Genomic DNA, 19513 nt, shown 5'->3' with positions numbered 1-19513 from the left:
GACCAGTTCAGTAGGTTTCCATTATATTAATTTACTAAAAGTAAAAAAAAAAAAAAAAAAAAATAAGGGTATGACAAACATCAAGCTACCCAAGACGACCCCGTATGAAGGGGTGGGATATACTGTTCATACAAAATTTATTTTCTATTACCAGTCATGAAGTCTTTGATGCAACTAAAATTGTTCTAGGTTTTTCATATATGTATGTATTGGTTCATTATAGGTTAAGCTTAAACTGGGTTCTCTTCTATTTCAATTATGTTGCTAGAAGTCATCAATCGTCTCTATTTAGGTGCATGCATGTTTTGATTTATGCACAAATGTACTGAACTGTATTAGACTGTCTCTGAGTTTTTATTTTTTCTGGCCACATATGTAGGCGGTGAGGATGTCGACTCCTGCAAGGAAGAGACTGATGAGTGATTTCAAGAGGTTGCAGCAGGATCGAACATCAATTGCAATGATTTGATAAATGGCTCTATGCAATTGATGAGTTGAATTGCAGGCCCGATGACGTACAGTTGAATTGCAGGCCCGATGACGTATCGTGGGATGGAGGTGAATTTCTCTTCTCTTTCTCTTACAATCTAAGAAGAATTTTATATTTGAATTGTGGGAGTGGATTCGATGCACTGTCAGTGCATGGGCACTGACAGCATGCTAGTCACGTGTCTGTTAAACTAGGTTTCTTCCGTTAGACAACAAGGTTAGTCAATGTTTCGATCAGCAAATGAACTTTGTCCAAAAAAATGTGAAAGGCAGTAAAAAGAAAATTTTACCACATAACCACACGCGATGCACGTGGGAGTAAACGAAGAGGCTTGAACCTCGAAGGTGGTTTTGAGTTGCAGCCGACTTCTGTTCTCTGAAATCTGAGTGGCAGTAAGGCGGACAAAAAAATCGATTTGAAGACGATATTGAGTGGCAACCTTTATTTGAATCGTCGGCACCATTGATCGATTATAGCTGGTTCATTCTGGTTCCTGCAGCCCAAGTTCAATTCTGTTTGTAATTAGAATTTGAATTGTATCCACGAGAGCCTTGCGAAGGTGATTAAGCGAGTGGATTTGGTCGCCAATTCATCGGAGCAGCTTGAGGTAACGATTGCTTAGCCAAAAGAAGTTATATGTTTGTGTTTGTATTCCTTAAGGGCGGAGAGATTGTGGGAGGATGCATCAATCTTCTGAATTTTTTGGTAGCGTATTTCTTGGAGCGTCTCTCTTTCTCTCTATTTCAGATTGATCTTTTCTCTAATATATAAATAAATTGGTTGAAATGAAACAACATCCTTTGCCGCCCACGAATAAAACTGGGCAAGAATTTTGTACCCTCACGACATGCTGAAAGGAAGGTTATGCTGTCAAACATATTAGATTCTTATAGTTTCCCTTTCATCATATAAAGTTTCCTCTTTAGCGCTCAACTTATACCCTTAAAAATAGGTTCTTTGACCCATTAGAATGGTCTGCATATTGTGAGACAACCGGTGCGGCCAGGCCTGCATCACTCAAGTCTGATCCTTCCAGTCAGTATCTCCACCATTTTGTCAGACTGATAGCAAAACATAAACTGATATTGATGAGCGTAGCATCTTCATCAATTCTATCATTTTCTTGTATTGTTTAATCTCAGCCCAAATTACATTGAGAGTTTCCACCTTACTGAAGGTGCAAATCAACAAGTTTCACTTGTAATGATTGTCTATTGCATTACTAAGGTGTGCATATTTTGAGTGATTTCGCCATCTCTTGTGTGAATGAAGGTTCTTGTCACATAATCTGTATGTGCTTGTGCTTGGTCCTCTGGTCACATGCTTTATCTTATGGGGTTCAGAGTCTAGAGTTTTTGGATTGTGATTGAGTGAATGCATATATTTCAGAACACAGAGCACTTTTATTTCTAAACTATGAAACCCTTTTGTAATATTTCTTTGGCCCTTGTTTCTTGCTGTGGTCATCATTTGTATTTGAAGTTGATAACTCCCTAAAAATAAAATGTATTAGGATTGCATGTCAACGGTTTGAATTATAATATGATAATTCACTCTTGGATTCTTGGAGTGAAGCTTGGTATTCTCTCTTGTAGATAGGTCTAATATGGCGTGGTCCTGAGTCCAAGAGATTGTAGGAGGACGCCTCATTGCCTCAATCTTCTGAATTTTTTGTTAGCGTATTTCTCGGAGTCTGTCTCTTTCTATCTATTTCAATGCTTCTGATTTCTGATGTTTATTTCCCATGTTAGATTTTTACATGTGTGCGTGTTGATTCAACTTATTCAAAAATCCATGAACAAGTCTTCTGTTTATATATATATATATATATATATATATATATATATATATTTACATGTGTGCGTGTTGATTCAACTTATTCAAAAATCCATGAACAAGTCTTCTGTTTATATATATATATATATATATATATATATATATATATATATATATTGGTCTAAATGCTGCCCTAATTTGTGCTAATAAAACTGGGCAAGAATTTTCTTTTTGTGATGGTTGCTGGTGCTGGGTCATTATCTCACAACAGAAAAAACCAACAAGCTCTCTTTTTTTTCCTTGTTCAGTTTTTCATGGCCATCCTCTCATGTAGATTAATCGTATTTTGCATGATTTGGTCCCAAGGTAATGAAATTATACATGGCTTGATTTCTGGAGTAAGCTTTGGTGTGCCTAAACTATAACTATTTCCCTTTGAAATACTTTGTAATTTTGTGTTTGCTAGTTTGGTAAGTTCTCTGTTAATGTATTATTCTCAAAAAAAAAAAAAAAAGAGTCTCTGTTAATGCTGGAGTTGCCTTGGCAAGACGGCTTTTAAGTGCCAGAGTCATAATAAAACACATTTGGCAGAAACATAAATTCTGAGCAAGTTTTACTAGCTAGGGTACATTGGCAGTCCTTTGATGCTTGCATGGGTTGATTAGAGTAGTCCTTTGATGCTTGCAACTTTTCTCTTTTGTGTTTTTTGTATACTTGATGTGTTGATTAGAGTAGTTGCTGCTGAAATTGGTTGTTATATATACAGTTTTTACTTTGAAGTTTGCCTTTAGTGGAATGACTTGTTGGCTGCCAATTGTATTTATTAAGCAAGAGTCTAGGTAGATGAGTAGAGTCTAGTTCGGCAACACCCATAATATATTCAAACAATACGAATGTTTAGTACATCATTCAATTGTTGAAACAATTTTTTTTTTTTGTTATAATAATAAAAAAAGGTGGATGAAATTTGTTCATAGTGCATCATTTAATTTTTTTTCTTGTGGATTTACCGACCGTCATCGATGTTTTTGGCACGGTATTGTGCTTTGTTAACACATAATGATACATGCGTAGGTGTTTAGAGGAACTGATTTACAGACATTTGGGCAGTTTGCCGATGGGGTGGAGCAAGGGTTTTATGGACAATGATGGCAACTGTAAGAAGAGAAGCAAATTCACACAAAGCCCGAATAGATCAACTAATCTGACAGAACGGTATTATACCAATAAAGTAGAGACTGCTAAATGGGTTGATGGTAGGATCGGATTGCACTGTACACTGATTGAAGGTATTTCGCTGGTGAAGTCTGAAGTAGCTTGTGTGAAATATGATATTAGGAAGCTTTGTTCAATTTTGCGGTGTTTGGAGCCCAACATGGAGACTATGAGAAAGAAAATCTGCGAAATTGAACAGTCCTTATCTGATATGAAGGTTGGTGCTATGGAATCTATTGTTGCCGATGTTATTAAAGTTCTGAAGACAACAAGTTCGAACACTGTGCCTCAGGTAGGGGAAAAGGTACTAGAATCCAAGGAGGACATAGATGGCCATAATTCGTGGACAGACATCACTAAGGAGAAAGAACCGAGAAAGTTATGTCCATGCACCCCAATAGCTACTGATGGCCTTCTGCAGATGAAAATTTCTGACAAAGCTCCACACGAGAAGGTAACTAATAGGAGGCAAATTTTAATTGTTTGGCAGAACAATTTTGAAGTAGTAACCTTGTGTTATCATTTGATTGTATCTGCACAGGTTGATCATATGGCAGATGAGAAGGTGACAGAATTGGCCGACAATAAAACTTTGATGGGGTTCAACGACTCGAAGGTTAAAAACAAAAACGACAGATTTCCGTCAATGAGAAATCTTTCAAAGAAGGACTCAAAGATATTGAAATTCCTATTTGACAAGGGAGACAACGGAGTAGATGATCCCAGGTAATGTAAATGTTAACTATAACAAGTAAAATTAAACAAAACAACAACAAAAAATTCTGTTAATAAACATGTATTTACCCAAAAACCTCCAATTTCCAACTCTATTTCTTTTTCTTTTGAAATACTATTTTTTATTTTTTTAGGAGAAATGGAAATTGGCTATTGCCTCTACTTAAAGTACATGTATTTTTGTCCTGACATTGACTTAGATTAGATCTGCATATTATTGTTTCATCTTACATGTATATTTAATCTTGAGAAAGTAACGTGTCCAAATAAGTGACTGCTGCCTCAAGCGGAATCATGTGCTAGAATAAAGTGTGATCAGCCTACAGATAATATATGCAAGGAAAGTTATCTGAGCCACTTATTGGAGTTGCTAGCTTTGTCACGAACATGTGCTTGAAGTCCTGATATTATATTGGTCGATTTATGGAATAGGAGTCAAAATGACAATGGATGGAAAGGAAAGTAACCTTATTTTGAAATCCAAACTTGTTATAGATTTCTCTTTGAACAAGGTTTTCACTTTGATTGAAAAGATGCATGTAAGACGTGGATGGCAAATGTTATATAAAGTTGCGTGTGAGGTATAGTGATTTGGTCTATATTTTTGTATGCAGGGAAGAAGTAGCCCGATATGGAGATATTGGTGTGTCTTATGGTGAATTGCAATGTCTTAGACCAACATTTCCACTTTTGCGCAAGGTATTTCATTGATGCTGTTGTAACAATTAGGCTGTGCTCTCGGTAGCATTCATATGGTAAACTCATGTGATTTTAAATTTTTCAGGTCATAGACATATCGGCTGCGTACCTGTATGAGGAGGACTCAAAGTCATGGTTCTTCCCCACCTGTTTTGGGGTATATTGAAACACTTACTTTTCGACATACCATGATACAAATCAACTATTAATGACTTCTGTGTATTTTGAATAGGAACAAGCCTACTCAAATCATGTTTCATCGAATTCACATGCATTGGTGGCGTCAACCATACACCTTTGTGGGCTACAGAGGTTTCATCGCTGCTTGAAGCGGTGCTCTAAGGCAAGCTAACAAAGCTATTCTAGATGTCTTTTTTTTGGTTTAGTTTCTGCACTGTATATCTATGATCCCAGCTGCATGTGCAGATATTCATTCCCCTTCACGATGAAATCGAGGATCACTGGTTTATGTTGGTTATGAAACTCGATAGAAAATCTGCCGAGATGTGGGACAGCCTACCAGATATTGTATCATCAGCTCGAAGATTTGAGAAGGCAAGAGTTGCGGTATGCCATTCATTGAAAATCTGTCCCCTTTATTTTCTGTTTGTTCTTTATATGATTCAGACAGTTATTACAAAAAGTATGTTTGTTACAAGTGCAGATGTTGCTACTGCAGACAATTTTTGAAAATGAAATGACAAAGTCCGATGATGTTTACTACCACTTTCCTTCATTTCGTGTGAAAATTGCCCAGAATAATCCAACTAATGACAATAACTATGACAGTGGCATCTACATCATAAGACACATGCAGTGTTATGGTGAAAAATGGTTTGAAGGGGTACGTCTCTTTCATATAAATACATTCATCACCAATTTATAAGCAGTATGGTTATTCTGCCTTACTCATCTTAAAGTTGCCCATGTGATCAGTTTAATTCTTGTGATCAGCGGACTATCCTTGCGCTTGAGATTGTCAATCATCCAAAGAATGAACTACTTAAATCGGTAAGTGCAGCAGCCATTGGTCTAAAAAGGCGCAAGGATAGTGGGCAAGGTTTGTCTACATCTACCAAGCCCCTTTCCTCGTCAAATGATCCTACAATTGGCTGTGACAAACTTATGTCAAACAACAATGGCATGTCCCCCACTGGAAGAAAGTGTCGGAGCCACCGCAAGAGAAGGTCTGCATGCGATGCTTGAATCACTAGGTACTTCAGTTCCAACCATTAACTGAAAATATTACTCTGTCGGGACTAATGTTATGCCAAATAGTATAATCTATGTGCTTAATGGATATGGAGCAGTTGACGCTAATGTTATGCCAAACAGAACTGCTGACTATTATTCCCCGTTTCTGTTGATTATCTGATTCAAATTGAATGAAATGTTATAGTTTCAATTCATGATTGTTTGAATATCGTTTTCATTCGATTCGAAGGTTTAAATAATTGAAGCATAATATTAGTGTGGTAACTTTTCTCAAAGATACCAATTGAGGTTTAGGCTGTAATACTATAAATGTACACTAATATGAGTAATATCAAATATTCATATTAGCTTCTATCTTGTGGTGGAGTAGTCGAGTAGGTCCTGCACTTGGGATAATGGGGATAATGTTTTGTTAATGATTAACGAATCAAAGAAACAAAAATCTGCGGATGCAGAATGCTTAGTTTTCATTGTCTTCCATATCTAACCATTTATACAATACTACACTAGTGAAACTGTGGTTATGTAAAAAATGATTATGATTGTATGAAACCGTGGAGTATTTATAAATTGATTATTATGTTTGATATAGTAGGGAAATGGCTTGCACCTCATCTTCTGAAAGGAGCTTGAGTTCGATGGAGAGCGAGACTTGGAAGGACATGGACATGGATATTAGGGAAATGGCTTGCACCTCATCTTCTTAAATTTCCAGATTTCTTCTAGTCTTCGTATGGTCTGTAGTATTGTTCTAAACTTCTAGTTTATGATAAGTGTTTAGGCATTTGTAATAGTCAGCATGAGTTCTTTTTGAAGCCTGTTGTGAGGCTGTTTCTTAAATTAAACAAATGTTAATTAACAAGTTTTCTGGGACGCGTGTTGGATAGATATATGGAATCAAATGGTCATTGTGGTTGGCTGTTAAAAAAATATAATTACTGTCAATCAGTTTGATAGTAAAACTGTTACTTTTCCTTTTGAGTCACCAGGTAAAGAAAATTACAGAGTTTTTTTTTTTTTTGAAATAAGAAAAATACAAAATTAAATATTGTTACTTTTTCACACAGATGCAAGCCATGCAAGTAATGGAAGCCATGCAAGTAATGCAACCCACTTGCTGCAATTAATGTTGAGCACGCGAGAGAAAAAGAAAGAAAAAGGAGAGAACTGATAGGAGATGGCGTCTGGGTTTTTGAGTTGGGCAAACGAAGCGTTTGCTGCCTCTTCCAGTTTCCCAGGGTCTATCATGGAGATGGCATATTGGAATTTGAATTGGGTCGTTTAGCACTTCAGCCTTTTATACATCTGAATTTGATTAAGCCTTCTCCTATAAGTTGGAACTGTAGAGATGACTTAACGTTTGACATCCAGATTCCAACTTTCTTTTATCTTGGTATGAAAATCTGATCTATATCGACGTTTTTTTTCTTTTGTATGTGGAATTTGCTCAATGCTACATGTCTGGGTTTATATATGAGTCTCGGTTGATATATGTGCATTCTTTCTTTATTCAAGTTCTATTCATCTCATGAAGTCATAATTGGGTTAGTTGTCCTTGACATGAATTTATCAAAATTTTAGACGATAAGGTATAGAATACCAGATGTAGAATACCAATACTATTATCTACCATTCATTGACCTTTTATATTTATGGAATGCAGAAGAAAAAGACGCCAATGAGTGCAAGGGCTGGTGGCCATCTAGGTGTACTGGAAAATATGAAGGGCCATATATCAAATGAAAGGGGGATATGGTTTGATGCACCTGCTGACTTCTCCAAAACAATTGTGAGTCTGCCATTGGAGAAAATTTCTGCTATAAGGGATATGGGCTTCGGTCCACTTCAAACAATAGGCTGCCCCAACTTGTATGAAGATGTATGCCACATGATGCTAAACAACCTTGAACCCTTGAATCAAACAGTTGTTATACATGGCAGGACTTTCTGTATTACGGCATCAGATTTTGAGCGCATCATGGGAGTCAAAGATGGAGGAGTTGATGTAGATTTTAGTGGAGGAGTTAACGAATCAGTGATTGCCGTGCTCAAGAAAGAGTTAGACGGAAATGATGGGAACATTACTATGAACTCATTGAAGGACATTGTGTTGAATAGGAGGGAAGTAGATGGTATTTTCAAAGTCGCGTTTGTCATGTATGCAATGTCGGGGCTGCTGTGTCCAACCGAGGGAAACATTGTTGACCACATGTTGCTAGTGCCGCTCATGAAGGCCGAGTCAATTAGGGGACTTAATTGGGCCACATATTGCTGCAGTAAACTACAAGATGCCGTGCTTAGCATGAAGCCAGGAGATAATGGGAGAATAAGTGTGTGTTTTTTGTTTCTCCAACTATTCTACTTTGATGTTGTTGGTACAAGTTTGGGTTTGGTTGACAAGAGCATAACTCCACTTATATGGTGGGAAGTTGATATGGCTTCTGAGTTGGTTGAGTGGATTGGGCAGCAAGGAGGTGTTAGTACGGACAACAAGAGGGTTTGGGAGGTTGAACGTAAGGATTCTTGGTGCAATTTTAAAGTGCCTCAGGAAGATCAAGAGTGGAAATCTACTAATGCAAGTGCTTATGATAAGATGAAAGCAGTTTGCTCAGACATGGATTGTGTTAAGGAAGATGTAGATGTTTTGAAGGACAACGTAAGTCAGATAGTGAGAGTGCAAGAAGGTATGTCAATGCAGATTGAGGGGATACAACAGTCCTTGAAGGACCTGGTACCTACCATTGTAAAAGAGGTTGTTAAACAGTACAACCCTGAAACAAATGAAAGGCGACCTTTGCACACGACATGGACAGAAAGGGGAAACACTGAGTTGAAGAGTAATAACGCACAAAGCAATAGTGGGAAGAAATTGCAATCTGTTTATGTCATTTCAGATGACACATCATCATTGAAGTTTCCTCACTCCAATAATGCTAACCCGGGTGTTGCAGCCTACCATCAGGTTTGTGGTATACTAGATTCTTTTACAAGTACGTACATATAAAGAATAAACACCAATCACGTAGGACAATAGAGCAGACCTTACAAGCATCTACCAAAAATATGAAATCGCAAATTACTTAGGATAGACACTTTCTCAGTTAATTCCATGCTAAATGTGCAGGCCGAGAAGGAGAAAAATCTAATAGACCAGGATTGTGCGGTGTCTGATTGTTCGGTTAGCCCTGGAGGACCACCTATGGTTGCACGTATGAGTAGAAAGGAGAAGAAGCAGAAAAGATCAACTCCGGCGCCAATACATATTGTGCGTGCTCTATTCAAAACTCGCACACGTAAAGGCTCAAACAAGGTGGATAAATGCCGTGGAAAGTTCAGCAAGCACAAAAAGAGTGAAACCATTCATGCAGGCCCATTCTCTGTCCACAAGAGTAGGCCCAAATTTGAAGTTGAACTACTGAGTTTTATATTTTGGCCTACTCCACCAACAGATCCGTTCTCAAGGTAACTCACTTCAACCAAATAAATGCTATAACAAGTTTAGGGATAACTAAAGCATCGTAATATGGTGCTTATTACTAAGGAAGCATTTCATGGTTTGATCTTTAATTGGCATGCACAAATACTCATATGAATAATAGGAAAACGTCACTGCTTGAAGAAGGTTTGGAACTTTGGAATATATGGATAGAAGGATCCTATTACTTCTCGAGTATTCAATCAATGATAAACAAATTTTTTTGTAGTACTTTTCACTATGTTTTGCATTTTTTTTTCAGTGTGGTTGTGGCGAATATTGGAGGAATGAACCTTACAAGAACTGACCTACAATCTCTCGGTCCAAGGCAACTAGTTTGCAATATGGTAAGTAATAGTAACACAATATGTGTACCTGGGATTTACTATAACTAGTTTAACTTATTGTAGATAAATAATTGCTGCTTTTGTTATACAACAATGAGATTTGGTATATAAGAAGCACCTAAAGTTCATGGATATTCTTTTTGCTGAATGAATACATATGGATAATGTCGTTAATGAAGTAAGAAGCTTTGATGATTTCAACTCTCTTGTAGTAACATCTACTCATGTATTGCAGGTGATAAATATTTTTGCCATGTACATGAATGAACCAGGAAAGGAGGATTGGTATCTTCCCACTTTTTTTGCGGTCAGTAACGAAAATTTTCTACCTATTTCGCTCTGTAATATTAGTATAATATGATTATAAGTGATTTGTGTGGACGTAAAAACGCTAACTTCAATTTTCATTGTAGAGCAACTTGATTAAGAAGGATGTCAAAATGTCTGTGACTGAACATGTTGAACGCATCAGGTCTGTCTGTGCATTGAAGAGATTTGATGGGCGGCTATCTGCCTGTAGAAGGGTATTGGAATTTTGTTTGTATAAAATTAGTTTTCAATTATAGAATTTATCTAATAACTGAAACAGAAATTTGGGTTATGGCCGCTGACAATAACATGGTACTGCTCAAACAGATTTTCATACCTATGCATGAAGAAGGGACAAATAAGAGACATGGACACTGGTATTTGTTGGTAGTACATGTGCGTGATAGACATGCAGAGATCCTGGATAGCTATCCAGCTAATGGAAAGACAATGTCAAGGATACAAGCTGCACGTCTGGCGGTATGTTAGCCATTTCTCTCGCAAATTGGCTTTATCACCCTTTATGTGATGTCTCAACTTAGATGAAAACTTAATTATCAATGTTTGCATGCAGATGAACATGTTGGACCGTGTATTTGTGAGAGACATAGCGGAGGATTTAAATCCACATGTATCATTAGGTACTCTCCCTTTTGATATGTCTTCATTTGGTCCAATCCAACGAAATACTACAGACTGCGGAGTGTTTGTGATAAGAAATATGCAGCATTATGGTACTGATTGGGCTGCCAAGGTAATGGAATTACTTAACACAAATGAACTTTGTGTGCAAATTCATGTTATGCATTTTTTAGCATGCTCATGTACCAAAAATATTTTGCAGTATGATTCTGATGGTGAGCGTGCAAGTTTGGTGTTGGAGTGTCTTCTTCATCAAAGAAATGATGTACCTGATTTGCATGTAAAGGTGGACCATGCATTGGCTCTTTGGAGGGGAACTGTGCAAGGAAAGCCAGGGCATATAGGATCTGCAGTCATAGATGTCTCTGAGGATTCCAACCCCAGTGGTACCAAGCCTAATCAAGAGAAAATGGTCACTCCGACAGTCCGAATGAAATGATCAGTTAGTGTTGCCCACTGCCGACATGTATTTTGTGAATTCACGGAATTATATTTTTGTCAAGACACCAATCTAACACGGAGATGTTAGTGCCTAAAACTAGTCATATCGTCGGTCAAATTTGGCCTAGTCTATGTAAGGGGGCTGATTATATGTGAAATGTGGATTATCAAACTGTCTTATATTCAAATTATGGAGGTTGCATGTTTCAATATAGGAGGGAAGTTACTTGATCTGTACGCTGAATTGAATGTATTGCATTTTCTAACTTTGGAACTTCTTCACCCTGGATTTTCTTAGCTGCTTGAATTGAAATAACCTCATTCTTCTCCAAACTATCAGAAAGCGCAAACTACTATCCTAATAGTGCACAATTTTGAAGTGATGATTTGATGAAAAAAAAAAAGGAAAAAAAAAAACCAGAAAAAAAGAAACAAGCTTTATTGAAACAGAGAACCAGAAATAACACAACATAGTATCTCATTGATTGCAGAGCTTTATTATTCCTTACTCCCTAGTTTCTACTGTTGCCATATTATTGTTCAACAAATTTTCTATTAAATAGATATAGAACTGAAAATATGACAACCATAAATCATAAACACAAGAGCAATAGTATTGAATGGAAACACATTAAACCTACTATCCATAAGGTAACATTAGTGGGAAGTTTTGAAATGAATCCTCCATGAGGTAACATACAAAAACAACAGCAGTCTGAACTCGAAAGGTCATTGTTATTTCCATAAAACCCATTGTCCTGAACATAAAGTATCCTAGAACTACACATCCATACTGTTCATTTACTGGAACATTTTCCTTCATGTCCACCAAAACAACTGACAATTATAGATTTTTCAAAGACTCATCCCTAAACACTTTGTCAATCCTGACCGAACCATTTCCTGTACTTTGGAAAGCAACCTGCAGAAAAGTATAATCTGTCATATGAGAAAAATCGTCCCAAAATTTCACACCACACTTGCTCAAAATATCGGACCACAAAAAGAGAAAAATGTAATTTAACAGAAAACCATATTTTCATATTTATATGGCCAGTTATTTCAAACACCAATGAAGAGATAATATGGATGACACTTGAATTCAGAAAATTGATACAACTAAATGTAGATAGAGAATGAAAACAATTGAAAGTAGTGAGCCTCAGCTGCAGCAATAAAGTGAAGCAATAAGAGCATCAAAAGCTAATTTTAAACAAGAGGAATAAGAGGCTTATACTACATCTTGAAAATTTTCAAGAACACAATTACATAATTTTTCCTATTCAATGACAGCAACACATAATGAAATAGTTGATAAAAATGAATTTTCGTTGAATACTTGAATGAATGTAAACCACACATTTTAAACATGAATTTGCTTTCGATCAAAAACAAACATCAAAGTTTCTTATTGCGAACCTCATACACAATTTAATGTTAATGTTATAATCTACGAATTTCAAAACTGTTTTGCAAGTAAACAGACTTATTTTTGGGGTCCAAGCTGAAAACATGAAGCCTTCAAGTGCATGTAGCACTGAATCCAGCAGAACCAAAATAATTCTTTTAAACAAATAGAGAGTGTTCATTCAATCGCTCTGGCTTAAAAAGAAAAGTACGTTTCTTTTATCCTCTGGTGCTCACCTAAAGTTGCCATTTGCAAAATGGATGTGATTTAGCAGAAACCTAAACATCTCAAGAATAGGTGCCTGGAGAAATGAAGCAGGTTCAATGAGCAAATGCTTGCTCTTACTAGCTACAAATAAACATATGTGAAACTTAGAGATGGAAAAAAAAAAAGAAGAAGAAGGAATCAAACTATCCACCCAAATCATAATCTCATAAAGCATTGATATTGATAGGAAACCTCACATTCACAAGACTAATTCCAGAAACAACGATGGAAACAGTACTAAATCAATAAAAAGCACAATTCCAGATATCACATATAAACTCAAGTAATCACAGATAGAATAACTAACGGTTTTTTCAATGAAGAAAGCTACTTGAGACTAGAAAAACTTTCTTTTCATACTCATTTAGAATAACCAAACGTCAATGCCTTTTAAAAACTCAAAGTAATATAAAAAAGAAAACAACGTTGATGCAGGTAATTGATGGAATTTGCCAATTGCTAAAGCTACGCAATGTTTACAATCTGTAGACTAACTACCGCAGACAAAAAAAAAAAAACTAGTGTAAACACAAACAACAAGTGTAAAGAAACATATATCAAATCAAATTTGAACTGTAAACACAAACAATAAGTGTAAAGAAACATACATCAATTTACTAAGGCAACCAAAAGCAATTCCGGAGTTCTATTTTAAATTCAGAAATCAATAAGACTAAAAAAATTAACTCAACCATCAAAAGAAAGGCATTATAGCAAAACAGACAAAGACGATAGATACAGTGCAAACCAAAACGCAAAAATACCCTAGCTACCCAACACACCACCTGAAATGAAACTACCACTCTAGTGAACAAGTTTAAACAGAGCTGATACAAAAGTCATAACACCGCAACTATAACAATTACGTATCAAAAAATTTGATAATTGCAGCAATAATTATCATACATTTACTTATTAGAACTGAACTGGTACCTGGAGTCAAAATATTAATTGTCATCACTGTGTGACGCACCGTCGTAGCCCTCATCGTTGGGGAAGGGCCTGAAATGTTGAAAGAAATTGGGAACTCTGGTACAGTTTGTATTAGAACCTTCATTTTCACTTATATCATACCCAGCAAAAAACTCGAATGGGCGAACTTCTTCCACGTGACGCATCAAATTCGAGGACTGTCTTTTAGTGAATTCGCCGTCTTTGAATTCATCAAAATTGACGTCACTTGTGCCATCATCATAAACATCATCCTCTAAACCTTCACTACATGTAACAGATACAACCTTAGTTGGTGTGGGACTCTTGGCATCAGAAGCACCCAATTTGTTTTCCCTCCCACAAGTTCGCTTGTTGTGTCCCCGTTGTTGACATTTTGTGCATTTTCCACCTACTTTGGGTTGATCATTGGAACTAAAATGTTCCCTGCATTCCGCATTAGTGTGTTTTGATCCTTTTGTCCTACACACGACTGGGTCCTTGATGACATTGGGATGCAGACCCTCAAAGTGCTCATCCTCCAGGTTGTCTAGGATTCCTGCACTATACTCTTCTGAGCGGATGGTGAGAAGATTCAAAGCTTCCCTCATCTCATCATAGCCCTCATCGCTATAGGATGCACGATGGCAGAATTTAGCACATTGGGACATCAATTCACCATACCGTGCAATCTGCACATATTTGTCAGGAACCTCCTTAAAAGTTGACAAGGTCTTCCTAACCATGGCCTCTTTAGTCCACCTCTTGTTCACCAAGGATTCTGGTAATGTTGTAATCTGCTCATTTTTTATGACAGCAAAAATGTGACAACAAGGAATTCCATCAGACTCGAATAGTTTGCAAGAACAAACAAAAGAAGGATTGTTCTCATCAGGCTGGTACAACACAGTCCATCTCCGCTGAGGCTTTCCATATTGACTCAATGATATCAACACGGAATGAGTGTGTGGATCAACAAGTCTATTTGGGTCAAGAATGAACTTGGACTCATATCGAATCTGATCCTTGATTAAGAGAAAGATGTCATGGGTGAATCTTCTCCCAATGTCCTCTTGCAAACCACGCATGTGACTTACATACACTGGTTCACAGTTCTCCGAGCGATAATCATCATATAGAACCTGTTGTCTGATCCGCTGAACTGTTTTTTCCATCCTAGGTAACACCTCGTACAACCTCATACAACGGCCAATACCTCCTTTCAGATTTTTGTGCATCCCCTCACATCGTTGGGTGCTGCAAATTCCCGCAAAAAAATGGTCTCGAAAAAAGGCTTCCCCCCATCTATGACGTTTGTTGTACATACCAGCCACCCATGTGTTGTTCTCAAGCCGATTCATCGCCACAAAATACTGCCATGCAGATTCCCATTGCTCAACAGTAAGACCAGCAAATATCAAATGAAAGAAATCTGTCTGGGTTTTTGGGTTTTTCAAATGCTGACACACGTTTCTCCCAATATGCCATGCACAAAGACGGTGTCTTGCCTCCGGTATGAGATTAGTCACTGCATTACGCATAGCTTCATCACTATCAGTGATTACAGAAACTGGTTTTTTGCCGTACATAGAGGTGAGAAATGCTGTGATGGCCCAATGGTAAGTTTCCTCAGTTTCATCAACTAATAGTGCACAACCAAAAAGAACGGTTGCTCTGTGGTTGTTACACCCAACAAATACAGCCAAGGGTCTTCCATATATGTTGGTCTTGTAAGTGCTATCGAAAATCAAAACATCTCCAAAAGCATTGTAATCGGTTAAAGACTGCCCATCTCGCCAAAACATATTTGCAAGCCTCCCCTCTTCATCAACACTGAATATGCAATAAAAATGGGGGTCCCGCAATGCTTTCAAATTCATCCACGTTATTGAAGACTGTGCATCCCCATCCATCATGATTTCTCTCCGTTCACCCTGCATTTTATTGTACAGGTCCCTCGGTTGAAATCCAACAAACTCATAGCCCCCGGCTTGGTGTACGAGGAATTCATATGCACGGCAAGTTCTCACTGAAACCTTCCTCAATGTATTAACTTGAGCAAGGTTGTAGTCACTAACATGCCGCTGCGATCTTAAAAAATGACGGTGCTCAGGTCTAGTCAATGCATGGTTGTGCTCAGTGGAGAATTCTGAGGCATAGTAGACCCCTCTTTTGGTGCACAGCCTAACTGTTAAACTTGCTGGACAGTTACATCTGGTTATTCGGCGATTCTTTGTCCTTGGTTTTTTATGAGGGTGCTGGCCCATGATGTCTTTCTTCCCATCTGATCTATGTCGACAATCCTTAACAAAGGAGTCCTTCCAACTATCCTGCTTACCACTATTCGGGCCTGACTGTTTTCTCTGTCCTTGCCTCGAACACACAAGCTGCCTTCGAATGATCAGTGTACCTGCACGGTTCTTGTCCTGCTTATACTTCCTCATACTGAACCCCTTTGCCAATGAATAGTAATTGTAGAATCTGTCGACCTCCTCAATCGTATTAAACTCAACTTCCTTCAAATCATCTAATGTCAAATCCTGATATGGCTTCCCCCTGAATAATGTGAAATCCTGCATATCTTCCTCTTTTGTAAAATCTGTGTTTTCCATATCTGCATCTGAACTTCCATTGATAGATCCTTCCTCACTGTTCAGATCCATGAGAGAATCGTAGTACTTATGTTCAGAATATCGCAATCCACTCTCCATCAACTAAAACCTGGTACGCAAACCATGTGTTAGTGTCTAATTAAATAATAACAAACTATTCAACAGAACCACATATCCATGTCCACACTTTAACCTTAGCAATTATATTGAAGTTGATGACAAAAGAAAAGATAGTTATAACCTGGTGTTGAAGAATATCACAATAATAAATAAGTTCAAATCCAAATTTAGTAAATATAACCTGCTGTTGAAGAATATCACAATAATTGACAATTAAATGGTCTAAAATCTGAGAATCACATGTACGCTTTGAGGACACTTTCCAAGCAACAAGACATATCAGTCCAACAGAAAGGATAAAATGATCGACTAACTAACAACACAGAAATAAAAAATAAAAGGACACAAAGCTGAACACAATAGGAGTTTAAAGTGACATGGTTATATTGTTTACATGGCTCAAAAAAGAGTACTAAGAGTGACTCATTAGATGGATGTTCTAGATGTTTATAAGAGACCAAATGATCCTTTCAAACAGATTTCTAAGTTTAACTTCCCAAAACCAAATGAGCCTTTCAAACAGATTTGCACAGAATACGTACATTCAAAGCTAAACAGTTTGCTGTTACTTTTCAATCAGGACAAGCTTGTTGAACTAAAGATTAAGTTTCAAAGCATGCTTTAAATGTCTAACTTAATGTACTAAAGTTTAAGGAATGACAAAAGTGTGAAAATTTTTCAAATCAATTGTTTTGTAACAAGGTTGCTGCAAGAGTACCCCCAAATTTTTCAAAAAACTGGTAAGAAGAAAGTAAAATTCACCAACAACTATTCTTTCAGTGATTTGAAGCACAACTCTCCAGATTTGACGTAGACATGTAAATCTATTATTTCGCAAAAGTTCATGTCATTCGCAGTTCTAAAGAATGGTCAAACAAGAATACAAAGTAACATAAAATGCTGATTTCTGCAGAAATCAGGAAACAGTATACAAACTTCAAAATAGCATAATTATCTCATTTTAATTCCGTTTTTCATGAAACCGAGTTCAGAATGATCATTGAAGAGTCTACTTTAAGGTATCAAAAACTGAGATTAAAAAAAGAAGTATAGGTTTTTCGAAAATAATAGAATAGCCCACTGGTTCAGCTTGGTTGTTGTCTTTGAGGCATATCATCAAGCACATGGTGTGCAGTATTTGAAATTTGATCTTTTCCAGTTCTATTCATCCTAATGGAGTTACCAAATCTAAGTAATAATCAAAAGTGTATCCACAACAACCTTGAAAGGATTTAAGAACAGAAGTTTAACTAAAACTAGATGTTCTTACCAAAAGAAAGTAACTTTCTGATATTGATGCAAAATAGAGAGAAGCTCAGCGGTTTGAAATCTCAATTGTTCTGTCAAGCCTCTGAGTAATATGCAAAGAACCTGTGAACCCAAACAATAAGATGCATACAGTGTGAAAATTCAGTGCTTGAGGCAAACAAAACCAATTAAATAAAGGGAATGAAATTCACCAAAAACAACAAATCTGAGCAAGTGAAACTCTCGCAAATAGGAGAAGAAGTCTACCAGCTCGAACTGAGGAGGAGGGGTGCCGGTGATAGCTCCTCCTTCGCTCCTTTTCCTGTGAAGACGGTGGGACTTTTGGACTTCTCGAATTCTATTTCTATATTTCGGGACCAACAAACAACCCAGCAAGAGTAGAGTTAAATATTCCGACCACCCTCAAAACGATGTCGTTGCATATATTCTCTTTCTTGTCCGTATATGAAAAATTTGAATATCCCGCCTTTTTTTTTTTTCAATCCCGCCTAATACTCTAACCCCAACAGCACGACCCTAAACCTGACATCTCATGGTCATAAAATACACACACACATATATATATATATATATATATATATAAAATATAAAAATACATATCATGTTCATGACAAGCTTTTGAGTAGAAAATTTTCGTCTTAATTCTAAGTTCTGAATATTCTGTATAGTTATTTTAATTTGAAGATAATCGTCTTAATTGACATCTCATAAGGTTAATCTCTTGTTCTTCTTTTTTTCACACTACACTATATGACTAATATATATTCATATATATATATATATATATATATATATATATATGAGGTTGAATTTATTATTTATAATTTTAGATTTTTTGCAAAATCACAAAATAAAGATGTGTCTATTAACTTTTTTTATGGTAATAGGTCAGCCATTTCATTAATATTGAGCAAGCAGTACAGAAACGAAACACCCCTATGGGGTCGACAGAAAGAATCGTTCTTTAGAACCTCATGAACCCTATTCTAGCATAATAAAATCCCAGAAACCCCTAGTACACCTACCTTTTGGTAAATTCACGCACTTTTATTCTAACAAAAACCTAGACACCTCGAAACTTACATAAAATGGTTCCAACTAAGGCACTGGTTTTTGCGACCTAAACAAAAATTAAACGGCACTATGGGCCATAGAGACCCACAACATCCAATCCCCTAGCAATAGGGTAATCCAGCCCCAATCCCTAGCAGACAGAGTCCAAGCCGGAAGTTGTAGGACCCAGCCCACCCAATTCCAGCCATACCACAAACCCTCCAAACAGCCCCAGGCCTAGCTGGCCCAATAGGGCGAAATTGCTAAGGGAACCCCAAGCACTCCGTCACAGCCGTCCAAGCTGTCGCCGCCACCCTCGTGGATCGCCACCCTAAAGGGATCAGATTCCGAACATAAACCATCGCCGCCTCCAGCCAAAGTACCACCTCCACCATCGAAGACCTGATACTCCACCGTCTTGAAGCAAAGGCAGCCCACTACTCCATTACCAACGTCGGAAGACAACGAGAAACTGGAGCAGAGGATGAAGCTAGCAGCTCGCCTAGATTC

General features: G+C 37.2%; 2 protein-coding genes across 5 annotated transcripts; one reads left to right on the top strand and one right to left on the bottom strand.

Annotated features, from left to right (window-relative positions):
- Positions 1-825: 825 nt before the first annotated feature.
- LOC112168724 lies at positions 826-11531 on the top strand. 4 transcript variants are annotated; one of them, XM_040507691.1, is made up of 11 exons: positions 826-1097; positions 3341-3698; positions 3774-3935; positions 4023-4207; positions 4831-4915; positions 5001-5072; positions 5148-5258; positions 5342-5482; positions 5580-5630; positions 10824-11015; positions 11106-11531. In XM_040507691.1, the coding sequence occupies exons 2-11, from the start codon at positions 3384-3386 to the stop codon at positions 11340-11342; spliced, it is 1551 nt and encodes a 516-aa protein (XP_040363625.1). In that variant the 5' UTR covers positions 826-1097; positions 3341-3383; the 3' UTR covers positions 11343-11531. The 4 variants fall into 4 exon arrangements, with proteins under 4 accessions (XP_040363625.1, XP_040363623.1, XP_040363622.1 ...); XM_040507689.1 differs by having other exon boundaries at positions 828-1097; positions 3377-3935; XM_040507688.1 differs by having other exon boundaries at positions 828-1097; positions 3341-3935.
- Positions 11532-11883: 352 nt separating this feature from the next.
- LOC112171110 (protein FAR1-RELATED SEQUENCE 5-like) lies at positions 11884-18257 on the bottom strand. The gene is made up of 4 exons (XM_040508106.1): positions 18197-18257; positions 17952-18052; positions 13953-16670; positions 11884-12266 (listed from the first exon to the last, which is right to left on the bottom strand). Exon 3 carries the CDS (start codon positions 16658-16660, stop codon positions 13967-13969), a length of 2694 nt encoding a protein of 897 aa, XP_040364040.1. The 5' UTR covers positions 16661-16670; positions 17952-18052; positions 18197-18257; the 3' UTR covers positions 11884-12266; positions 13953-13966.
- Positions 18258-19513: the final 1256 nt, after the last annotated feature.

This window comes from Rosa chinensis, chromosome 6 (genome assembly GCF_002994745.2).
Source record: "Rosa chinensis cultivar Old Blush chromosome 6, RchiOBHm-V2, whole genome shotgun sequence".
In the NCBI taxonomy this organism is placed as follows: Eukaryota; Viridiplantae; Streptophyta; class Magnoliopsida; order Rosales; family Rosaceae; genus Rosa; species Rosa chinensis.
Note: the sequence above shows the minus strand (reverse complement) of the source record. Positions and strands in the feature narration are given on the sequence as shown.

Excerpts from the sequence above, each read along its gene's own strand:
- LOC112168724 (XM_040507689.1), top strand. The coding sequence starts at position 3,384 with ATGGGGTGGAGCAAGGGTTTTATGGACAATGATGGCAACTGTAAGAAG. Across the intron at positions 3,936-4,022 it reads ACAAAGCTCCACACGAGAAG|GTTGATCATATGGCAGATGA; the intron begins GTAACTAATAGG and ends GTATCTGCACAG. Across the intron at positions 5,631-10,823 it reads AAATGACAAAGTCCGATGAT|GTTTGCATGCAGATGAACAT; the intron begins GTTTACTACCAC and ends TTAATTATCAAT.
- LOC112171110 (XM_040508106.1), bottom strand. The coding sequence starts at position 16,660 with ATGGAGAGTGGATTGCGATATTCTGAACATAAGTACTACGATTCTCTC.